Below are 12,259 nucleotides of genomic sequence, written 5' to 3'. Positions count from 1 at the left end.
TAACAGAGCATGTTTTTGAGTGCAGAGCTTTGTGTGGATTGCTGTCAGTATGGCTTGCTGGGTGACCAATGATAGGAAGGCAGTAACAGGACAACAGGAAATGCAACCTCAAATGAGTGTGACCTCCACAGAGACCAAGCTCTAACCATGTGTAGATTCAGACATTCCTGCACTTTCAAGGCTGGGTCAAGCTAGCCTGAAGTAAAGAACCTCGTTGTTTCTTGTCAAAGTTTGTTGACTTGATGGAAATTCCAGGGTTAGCAAGAAAACTTTTACTCATCAATGGGCGATTGTTTTTCCTTCAATATAATGCCGAATTCTTTCAGAAATTCTTCCCACTGATGCTCTTTTAAAATTAATTTGTTGCTAATTCAAATATGAATTGTTATTAATCTTGGTCTATTGAGTATCTGTTCACCACTCTCTGTAGCTAATTTTATTCTGCCAGAGTTCACATTTTAAACATAGAACAGTGTAGCATAGTAGAGAATTTTCTGCCCATAATGTTGTGCCAATTTTATAACCTACTCTAAGATCATTCTGACCCTTCCCTCCCAGATAGCCCTTCATTTTTTCTATAATCTATGTGCCTAAGAGTCTCTTAAATGTACCTAATGTATCTACCTCTACCACCTTCCTTGCAGAGTATTCCATGCAACTACCACTCTCTGTTTAAAAAATGTCTCTGACATCTCCTCTATACTTTACTCCAATCATCTTAAAATTATGCCCCCTTGTTTAGTTATTTTTGCTCTGGGTAAAAAGTCTCTGGCTGTCCATTTTATTTCTGCCTCTTATCATCTTGTACACCTCTATCAAATCACCCCTCATACACATTTGCTCCAAAGAGAAAAGCGTTAACTCACACAACCTATCCTCATAAAACACAAAGGTTGGAGGTGCTGTGGATAGTGTGGAGGGCTGTCAGAGGTTACAGCAGGACATCTATAGGATGCAAAACTGGGCTGAAAAGTGGCAGATGGAGTTCAACCTAGATAAGTGTGAGATAGTTCATTTTGGAAGGTCAAATATGATGGTAGAATACAGTATTAATGATAAGACTCTTGGCAGTGTGGAGGATCAGAAGGATCTTGGGATCCAAATCTATAGGACACTCAAAGCTGCTATGCAGGTTGACTCTGTGGTTAAGAAGGCATACAGTGCATTGGCCTTCATCAACCATGGGATTGAGTTTAACAGCTGAGAGGAAACAGTTGCAGCTGTACAGGACCCTGGTCAGACCCCGCTTGGAGTACTGTGCTCAGTTCTGGTAGCCTCACTACAGGAAGGATGTGAAAACTATAGAAAGGGTGCAGAGAAGATTTACAAGGATGTTGCCTGGATTGGGGAGCATGCCTTATGAGAATAGGTTGAGTGAACACGGCCTTTTTTCCTTGGAGCGATGGAGGGTGAGAGGTGACCTGATAGAGGTGTACAAGATGATGAGAGGCATTGATCGTGTGGATAGTCAGAAGCTTTTTCCCAGGGCTGAAATGGCTAACATGAGAGGGCACAGTTTTAAGGTGCTTGGAAGTAGGTACAGAGGAGATGTCAGGGGTAAGTTTTTTATGCAGAGAGTGGCGAGTGTGTGGAATGGGCTGCCAGCAACAGTGGTGGAGGTGGATACAATAGGATCTTTTAAGAGACTCATGGATAGGTACATGGAGCTTAGAAAAATAGAGGGCTATGGGTATCCCAAGATAATTTCTAAAGTAAGCACATGTTTGGCACAGCATTGTGGGCTGAGGGGCCTCTATTATGCTGTAGGTTTTCTGTGTTTCCACATGCTCTCCAATCCAGACAGCATCCTGGTAAATCTCCTGTGCATCCTCTCTAAAGCTTCCACACCTTTCCTATATTGAAGCAACCAGAACTGAATGCAATATTTCAAGTATGGTCTAACCATTATACAACTGCAATAGTGCATGTTACCTCATGGCTCTTAAACTCAATCACACAACTGATGAAAGCCAAAACGCAATATGCGTTGTTAAACACTCTATCAACTTCCATGGTGATTTTGAGGGGTCCATGCACATGGAGCCCAAGATTCCACTGTTTTTCCACACTGCCAAGAATCCTACCACTACCCCTGTATTCAACTTTCAAATTCAACCTTGTAAAATGAATCATCTTATATTTTTCCAGATCAAATTACTTGCTGGGAGGTAATTAGCTGAGGCAAAATCCCATTTGGCTCAACATCTTTCCTTCATACATTTGCTTAGCTGAGTCCTTTAACGAATATATGTAAGACCTTAAGACCTTGGCACAGAAAGGCCATTTGGCCCTTGGAGTCTGCACAGCTATTCCATCATGGCTGATTTATTATTCCTCTTAATCCCATTCTCCTGCCTTTTCTCTATAGCTTTGGTTGATGCTCATACTAATGAAGAATCTATCAACCTCCATTTTAAATATACACAATGACTTGACCTCCTCAGCCATCTGCGGCAATGAATTCTACAGATTTACCATCCTCAGGCAAAAGAAAATTCCTCTTCATCTTTGTCCTGAATGGATGTTCTTCTTTTCTGGGGCTCTGTCCTACTATTTAAAACATCCTCTTCACATCCAATGAATGTAGGCCTTGAGGAGCAATTACTTTAAACACAAAGGCTGGTACCTATATGGAAGAAGCTGCCAGAGGAAGTGGTTGAGGTAGGTAGAATTACAGCTATTAAAATACAGTTGGACAGGTATGTGGATTGGAAAGATTTCAAAGGTTATAGGCAAAAAGTTGGCAAACGGGCTAGCTTGGATGGGACATCTTGGTCAGCAAGAACCAGTTGGGCCGAAGGGCTTGTTTCTGTGCTGTAAAACTTTATGACTCTACCAGAGAGGATATATTAGAACCTTATACAACACTAATTAGGCAACAGGGTGAGTATGGAGTAAAATACTAGTCACTGTGTTACAGTAAAGATGTGGTTTCAGGGCAGATTAAGAAGGTCATGGACAGGCCTGGAAAAGTTTAGCTATGGAGAAAGATCGGGTGTGGACAGTGTTGTTTTCTTTCAAGACCAAGGGGAGAGCTAATTGAGGCACATTTGCTCAGTGCTCACTTGATTAGGCACCCTCTGTAAAGTGGCCACTGAGTCATGTTTGTTGTCTTCTGCTGCTGTAGCCCACCTACTTCAGAGATGTACTTCTGTAAACCACTGTTGTAATGCATGGTAATTTGAATCTCAGGGTTGTATATGGTGAACATGCAGGTATTTTGATAATAAATTTACTTTGAACTTTGAATTTCCTGTCAGCTTGAACCAGTCTGGCTATTCTCCTCTAACCTCTCTCATTAACAAGGCATTTTCACGCACAGAACTGCCACTCACTGGATTTTTTTTTAAAAACCCTAGAGACTGCTCTGTGTGCAAATCACAGGTGATCAGCAGTTTCTGAGATACTCAAACCACCCCATCTGGCACCAACAATCATCCATAGTCAAAGCCACTTAGATCACATTTCTTCCCCCATTCTCATTTTTGTTCTGAATCTCGACCATGTCTACATGCTTTCTGCATTGAGTTGTGCACCTGATTGGCTGATTAGATATTTGCATTAACGAGCAGGCGTACAAGTGTAGATTACCTAATAAAGTGGCCACTGAGTGTAAAATTATGAAGTAATTTCACAGACTATATGAGGCCTGTTTCTTTAGAACAGAGTGATCAAAACCAAGGGTCAGAGATTTAAAGTAACTGGCATGATTTAAGGGAAGGTGAGGACCAACTATTTTACCCAGGAAGTGTTAGTAGCAGTCTGGAACTTAAAAAGCACACTGGAAGTATAGTAGAGGCAAAAAAACTACATAATTTTTACATGGAGGTTACAGGTTAAGGGTGAAAAGTGAAATATTTAAGGGGAATCTGAGGGGAAACTTATTCACTCAGAGCATGGTGCAAGTGTGAAGCGAGTTGCCAGCAGAAGTAGAAGTCGTGGATGTGAGGTTGATTTCAACACTAAAGAGAAGTTTGGATAAGTACATGATGGGAGGCATCAATGAGACAAGGCGACTAATAGTTTGGCACAGTTTGATAGGCTGAAGGTCCTGCTTCTGCGCTGTAGTGCTCTATGACTGATGAGTTGCAACTTGATGTCTATAGATCAGTTGCTTGACCCTTTACTAGCAGGCACAGAAGGCGAAAGGGGAATGATTTAATAACTTAACTGATAAGTCCATAATACATAGGAACAGAATTAGGCTATTTGGCCCATTGGGTCTACTCCACCATTTGATCAAAGCTGATTTATTTTCCCTGTCAACTCCAGTCTTCTGTCTTCTCTCCGTAACCTTTCATTGAAGCTCTTACTAATCCAGAACTTATCAACCTCTGCCTTAAATATAACCAATGACATTCCACAGTTTCAGCACTCTGGCTAATAAAAAAAATTCCTCATCTTTGTTCTAAATGGATGTTCCTCAAGTCTGAGGCTGTGCCCTCAGGTCTTAGACTCCCCCACTATTGAAAACATCCTCTCCACATCCACCCTATCCAGATCTTTTCATATTGGATAGGTTTCAATAAGACTCCCCCCTCATTCTTCTAAACTGCAATGATTCTAAACCCAGAGCCATCAAACACTCCTCATATGTTAACCCTTTCATTCTGGGGTTCATACTCATGAACCTCCTCTGGACTTTCTCCAATGCCAGCATGTCCTTTCTTACATAAATGGCCCAAAACTGCTCCCAATACTCCAAGTAGGGTCTGACCAATGCCTTATAAAGCTTGACACTACATGCTTGCTTTTCATTGTAGTTCTCTTGAAATGAATGCGAACATTGCAATTGCCTTCCTCACAAATGACTCAACCTGAAAGCTAATATTTAGGGAATCCTGCATGTGAACTCCCAAGTCCTTCTGTGCCTCTGATCTTTGAATTTTCTCCCCATTTACAAAATAGTCCACACTTATATTCTTTTTCTCCTTTATTATATTCCATCTGCCACTTCTTGCCCACTCCCCTAATCTGTCTAAGTCCTTCTGCAGATACCTTGGTTCCTCAATAATAGCTGCCCTTCCACCCATCTTTGTGTAATCCCTGGTAAAGGTTATACTGCTATGCTGCAGGTATTTCATTTCAGCAGTTTTCTGCAAAAGCAGTGTGTCCTGCTAGTAGAATGTTTTGGTTTCGGCTAGAGATAAGAACCTTGTTGTTCCACTTAGGAATGTTGTGTCAGCCAACCAGGATGGTGAAACCATGAGAGAGTGTATTGATGATAGTGTGGTTCATGGATCTTTTTGACAGGAGGGAAGATACCTGCAAATGCCATTGGAAGCAGCATCCCCATTGCACAAAGTACTTTGTGCAGATGAATGGCTCCAAAGAGGAAGGGCCAATACTCCTGAGAGAGAGCCAGTTTGTTTGAAGTGGATTTTGAGTGAAGTTTGGAATGTGGTGTGTGCTTTCACGGAGACCGTGGGTCCAGCATGTGAATAATAGACAACTCCAGGATGTGCAGTTTTGGGCTTCCTATTTTAGAAAGGATATACTGATATTGGAGAGGGTTCAGAGAAGATTCACAAGAATGGTTCCAAGACTGAAAGGGTTACTGTATGAGGAACATCTGGCAGATCTTGGGCTGTAAACCCTGGAGTTCAGGAGAATGAGGGGGGGATCTCAAAGAAACATTCTGAATGTTAAAAGGCCTGAACAGATTAGATATGGCAAAGTTATTTCCCATGGTAGGGGATTCTAGGACAAGAGGGCACGACTTCAAGACTGAAGGACGTCCTTTTAGAAATGAGAAGCGGAGTAATTACTTTAGTCAGAGGGTGGTAAATCTGTGGAAGTTGTTGCCACGAGCGGCTGTAGAGGCCAAGTCATTGGGTGTATTTAAGGCAGAGATAGATAGGTTCTTGATTAGCCAGGGCATCAAAAGGTATAGGGTGAAAGCAGGGGAGTAGGGATGACTGGAAGAATTGGATCAGCCCATGATAAAATGGCGGAGCAGACTCGAAGGGCCAAATGGCCTACTTCTGCTCTTATATCTTATGGTCTTATGAGCTCCAATTTCATGTGCACTTTGGACTGGTTTAACTCTACTGGGCCCTGTTAATTTTTTTCTTTTCTCTTTTCTATTAACGGTTCGATAAAGCTGAAATTTATAATTTCTTTATCATTTTATGGGGTGTACGATCTGTTATTTCTTGCTGACCTACAATTGCGTATGGACAATGTTTACACAGCATTCACTCCATCAAGGCCTCTTTAATGAGATATGGCATTCCTGTTTGGTTGAACCCCAAATCATATCAACCCTAGATGTACATTGTTAGTGAAAGGTGGCCTTCTCACCGCAGAGTCATGTGGCTGTTAGCACAGCAGCTAACGAGCCAGGTTTGCTTATGAGCTGGGTGAGGGGACTACATTTGTACTGACCGCAAACTTGGCCACAAAGCCATTAATTTCTTCATCCAAATCATTGACATACAATGTGAAAAGAAGCAGTCCCAACACCAACCTGTGCAACACACCACTAGTCAATGTCAGCCAATCAGAAAAAAGCCACCATTTATCCCCACTCTTTGACTCTGGCCAGTAGGCTAATCTTCTATGCATGTTAGTACCTTTTTCTGCAGTACCATGACTCTTATTTTGTTAAGCAGCCGCATGTACTACTTTGCTCTGTGACTGTAGGGTAAATAACCAGGAATGATTTGTAGTCCCAATGCCTCAGGATTTTAAAAAAATGGATTAAATCTGCAGTTAATTCTCTAAAATCTGTCAGCCTCTTTCTGCAGCTTAGTCTTAGTTGCTGGAATGACCCAATCTGCACTAGTTTCAAAATATTCCAGACGTGGCTTCACTCATGGTTAAAATGATCAGTTTAAACGTAGAATCAAATCATTGTGGAAACATACTGTTACTCATTCATCTTGGAGAATGCCTGTTGAAATAGATGTGATTCTTTCCTTAAATAGAGATTCTCCAGATGCTGGAGATCTTAGAAACATAAAAAACATACAGCACAATACAGATCCTTCGGCCCACAAAGCTGTGCTGAACATACCCCTACCTTAGAACTACCTCGGCTTTACCCATAGCCCTCTACTTTTCTAAGTTCCATGTAGCCATCCAGCGGTCTCTTAAAAGACCCTAAACGTTTTAACCTACAGCACCGCTGCCGGCAGCCCATTTCACGCATTCACCACTCTGCGCAAAAAACTTACCCTGACATCTCCTCTGTACCTACTTCCAATCACCTTAAAACTATGCCCTCTCATGCTAGCCATTTCAACCCTGGGGAAAAGCCTCTGACTATCTGCACAATCAATGCCTCTCATTATCTTCTACACCTCTATCAAGTCACCTCTCATCCTCCGTCGCTCCAAGGAGAAAAGGCTGATCTCATAAGGCATGCTCCCCAATCCAGGCAACATCTTTGTAAATCTCCTCTGCACCCTTTCTATAGTTTCCACATCCTTCCAATAGTGGGGCAACCAGAATTGAGCACAGCACTCCAAGTGAGGTCTGACCAGGGTCCTATGTAGCTGCAACGTTACCTCTCGGCTCTTAAACTCAATCCCTTGATTGATGAAGGCCAATACACTGTATGCCTTCTTAACCACAGAATCAACCTGTGTAGCAGCTTTGAGCGTCCTATGGACTCGGACCCCAAGATCTCTCTGATCCACCACACTGCCAAGAGTCTTACCATTAATACTATAGTTTGCCATAATATTTGACCCACCAAAATGAACCACCTCATACTTATCTGGGATGACCTCCATCTGTCACTTCTCAGCCCAGTTTTGCATCCTATCAATGTCCCATTGTAACCTCTAACAGCCCTCCACACTATCCACAACACCCCCAACCTTTGTGTCATCAGTAAATTTACTAACCCAACCCTCCATTTCCTCATCCAGGTCATTTACAGAAGTCAAGAAGAGTAAAGGTCCCAGAACAGATCCCTGAGGCACTCCACTGGTCACTGACCTCCATGCAGAATATGACCCGTCTACAACCACTCTTTGCCTTCTGTGGGCAAGCCAGTTCTGGATCCACAAAGCAATGTCCCCTGGGATCCCATGCCTCCTTACTTTCTCAATATGCCTTGCATGGGGTACCTTATCAAATGCCTTGCTGAAATCCGTATACACTACATCTACAGCTCTACCTTCATCACTGTGCTTAGTCACATCTTCAAAAAATTCAATCAGGCTCGTAAGGCAAGACCTGCCTTTGACAAAGCCAGGCTGACTATCCCTAATCATATTATGCCTCTCTAAATGTTCATAAATCGTGCCTCTCAGGATTTTCTCCATCAACTTACCAACCACTGAAGTAAGACTCACTGGCCTATAATTTCCTGGGCTATCCCTACTCCCTTTCTTGAATAAGGGAACAACATCTGCAACCCTCCAATCCTCTGGAACCTCTCCTGTCCTCATTGATGATGCAGAGATCATTGCCAGAGGCTCAGCAATCTCCTCCCTTGCCTCCCACAGTAGCCTGGGGTATATCCCGTCCAGTCCCGGAGACTTATCCAACGATGCTTTCAAAAAGCTCCAGCACAACCTCTTTCTTAATAACTACATCCTCCCATCTTTTCAGTCCACTGCAAGTCATCCCTACAACTGCCAAGATCCTTTTATGTAGTGAATACTGAAGCAAAGCATTCATTAAGTACCTCCAAGATTTCCTTTGGTTGCATACACACTTTTCCATTGTCATACTTGATTGGTCCTATTCTCTCACATTTTATCCTCTTGCTCTTCACATACTTATAGAATGCCCGGGGCTTTCCTTAATCCTGTCCACCAAGGCCTTCTCATGGCCCCTTCTGGCTTTCCTAATTTCATTCTTAAACTCCTTCCTGCTAGCCTTATAATCTTCTAGATTCATATTATTACCTAGTTTTTTGAACCTTTCTTAAGCTCTTCTTTTCTTCTTGACTAGATTTACAACAGCCTTTGTGCACCACAGGTTTTGTACCCTACCATCCTTTCCATGTCTCATTGGAAAGTACCTACTCAGAACCCCACACAAATATCCCCTGAACATTTGCCACATTTCTTCGGTACGTTTCCTGAGAACATCTGTTTCCAATTTATGCTTCCAAGTTCCTGCCTGATAGCTTCATATTTCCCCTTATTCTACTAAACATTTCCCTAACTTGCCTGTTCCTATCCCTCTCCAATGCTATGGTAAAGGAGATAGAATTGTGATCACTATCTCTAGAATGCTCTCCCACTGAAGAGACCTGACACCTGACCAGGTTCATTTCCCAATACCAGATCAAGTACAGCCTCTCCTCTTAAGCAACAGACACAAAATGCTGGAATAATTCAGCAGGTCAGGCAGCATCTATGGAGGGGAATAAACGGTCAAGCTTCAGGCTTCGTCTATTTGCTGAAAAGTAGAAATTTCATGATTTCTGGCCCTGACACTTTTATCTACTTAAAAAATCTTTCATAGCCTCTAACACAATCACATTACCATTTACTTGACCCAAATCTCCAAATCCTATTTATGTTCAACTCACATTATAGTTTGCCGAATTAACCTTAGTTAATAAACTGAGCAATAAACTGTATTATTACAAAACTATTCCTCTACAAATGACCTCAGACGAGAACAGTATAGCACAGGAAGAGGCCCTTCAATCCACCACGCACCATGCTGAGAAAATATGCATTATTGAACTCTACCAGGAAGGATCAGTGATAGGAAATTGCATAGTTTCAAAATAATGTATCACTGTACCATCAATAACAACTTGCATTTATAGAGCACCTTCAATACAAAAAATTAATAAGAAAATCCAATACCATATCCATAACATACCACAAAGTGGCTCATTAACTGCTGTACATTCATATTCTTGTGATGTTTACTGCATTTCTTTTAGTAATTGCATTGGATAAGACCATGATGGATTACCTGATGGACATGTTGTGTGTGGCTGTCCCTAAAGCTCTTCTGCCAAGGATTGAAAGGCTGTAACAAAGGGTTACCAGAGGGGAACCGCCATCACTGCTCATGGGCTGCAACACAACATAGAACAAGGCAGCATTACATGAAGTTCACAGATTTGGTGGTACAATTTACATAAAGAATTAGACAATGTGGAAGAAGGCCATTCAGCTCATTGTGTCTGACTGTCTGCATGACTGCTTTTTCTTAGATTGTTTTGTGATTGCATGTGCTATTGTGACTAATGTACTGTGATTTGCACAGTACCCCCTCACACACTGTTCCTTGATTCTGATCGGAGTCCATCCATGCATTCTAGCTATGTAACCATTCATACAGTATACTTTCCTCAAAAATTATCAATCTCAGTACCAGCACTTTAATTGACCTCTGAATCTGCAAGTCTCAGAAGCTTTTTGTGAAAGTGAGCTCACGACCCACTATGTTTCACATGACATCATCTGTTCTGGAATCACTCTCTGTGGCATTGTGGTGGCATGGTAGTGTAGTAGCTAGTACAACACTTTACAGTGTAAGCAATCTGGGTTCAATTCCTGTGGCTGGCTGTAAGGAGTTAGCATGGGCTTTTTCTGGGTGCTCTAATTTCCTCCAGCTTTTCAAAGATTTAGTAAGTTGGGTTAGTAAGTTGTGGTCATGCTATGTTGGGAAGATTGGCAACACTTTCAGGCGGCCCCACAGAACACCTTTGGATTGTGTTGGTCATCGACATTGACACATTTCACTGTACATTTCAATGTTAATGACAAATAAAGCTAATCTTTATATTTAATGGTATGATGCTGTCTTCTTGTTCCTTACTCCCTTATCAGAAGTAGTCTCTCCAAACTCATTCCCTCAGCTGCGTAAATCAGCTAAAATTAGCTCAACAATTTTTATCACTGTTACTCTGCTAAACTCAACGAATATAAAACTAATCCATAACCCATAAATAAAGCCGCTACACTCTGAAATCATATTGGTGCATTGGTATGGAGGCATCACTGCACACGGTTGGAAAAAAGCTGCAGAGGGTTGTAATCTCAGCCAGCTCCATCACAGGCACTGGCCTCCCCACCATCGATACCTCAAAAAGGTGCCATCCATCATTAAGCACCTCCATCACCAAGGAACTCCCTCTTCTCATTTCTACTATCAAGGAGAAGGAACAGGAGCCTGAAGATCCACACTCAATATTCTAGGAACAGCTTCTTCCCCTCCACTATCAGATTTCAACAGTATATGATCCCACGAACACTACCTCACTATTTTGCTTTCTTTTTTCACTTTCATTTCTTTTTTATATTTCTGAATCAAAGTTCAAAGTAAATTTATTAGAAAAGTGCTAATATTTATTAGCAAAGTACAGTTGCAGCAGTATGTACTATCTACAAGATGCACTGCAACAATACACCAAAGTTCTTAAGGCAGTACCTTCTTGACCCATGACCACTACCATCTAGAAGGACAAGAACAGCAGATACCTGGGAACCCCACCACTTGGAAATCCTCCTCCAAGTCACTCACCATCCTGACTTGGAAACACATCGTCAGTTCTTCATTATTGCTGGGTCAAAATTATGGAATTCCCTCCCTAGCAGCACTGTGGGTGTACTTACACCTCAGGGACTGCAGAGGCTCAAGAATGCAGCTCATCACCACTTTCTCAAGGGCAGCTAGGGATGGGCAATAAATGGTGACATCCAATATGAATTTAAAAAGTCACCATATTCTACCCTGAGATTCATTTTCTTATAACTTTTAGGATTTTTTTATGTATTGCACTTTCTGCTGCCACAAAACAACAAATTTCATACCATTTGTCAGTGATATTAAACTTGATTCTGATTCTGCACAGTAGTCCATCCAAGGTCAAATATCATTTTTGAGTTGAAGTGCTTTATTCCAAACATTGTGCACAGTAAGAGTACGATATTTGTTCTTTGTATTCTATATTTAACTGGCTTTGAGATATTAATAGCAAAGAGGTAAAAATAAATACATGTGGGAGAGAACAAACGATAATACCTTAGCAATTCACAGGAATGCAATCATTCTACACATTCAGCAATTATTAACTTATGTAAAAGTGAAAATAGACTGTTTCTGCACTGATCATATTAATTAATTTATTATTTATCTACTTAAAGATGGAGCACAGCAACTGGTCCTTCCGGCCCAATGAGCCTGTGCCGCCCAATTACATTGATGTGACCAATTAACCTACTAATCCATACACCTTTGGAATGTGGGAGGAGTCAGAGTAACTGGAGAAAACCCACGTGGCCACGGTGAGAACGTACAAACACCTTTCAGACAGCGGTGGGAATCGAAC

General features: G+C 41.7%; 1 protein-coding gene across 1 annotated transcript in view; it reads right to left on the bottom strand.

The window, feature by feature from the left end:
- LOC132400772 (pecanex-like protein 1) overlaps positions 1-12,259 on the bottom strand; it is a 232,878-nt gene that overhangs the window by 47,641 nt on the left and 172,978 nt on the right. Inside the window, exon 29 of the mRNA XM_059982121.1 lies at positions 9,895-9,998. Within this exon, the coding sequence (XP_059838104.1) occupies positions 9,895-9,998 (104 nt within the window). The remainder of the gene's footprint in view (positions 1-9,894; positions 9,999-12,259) is intronic.

The sequence above is a fragment of the Hypanus sabinus genome, chromosome 10 (assembly GCF_030144855.1).
Source record: "Hypanus sabinus isolate sHypSab1 chromosome 10, sHypSab1.hap1, whole genome shotgun sequence".
NCBI lineage: Eukaryota > Metazoa > Chordata > Chondrichthyes > Myliobatiformes > Dasyatidae > Hypanus > Hypanus sabinus.
This window is presented reverse-complemented; position numbering and strand designations above follow the sequence as displayed.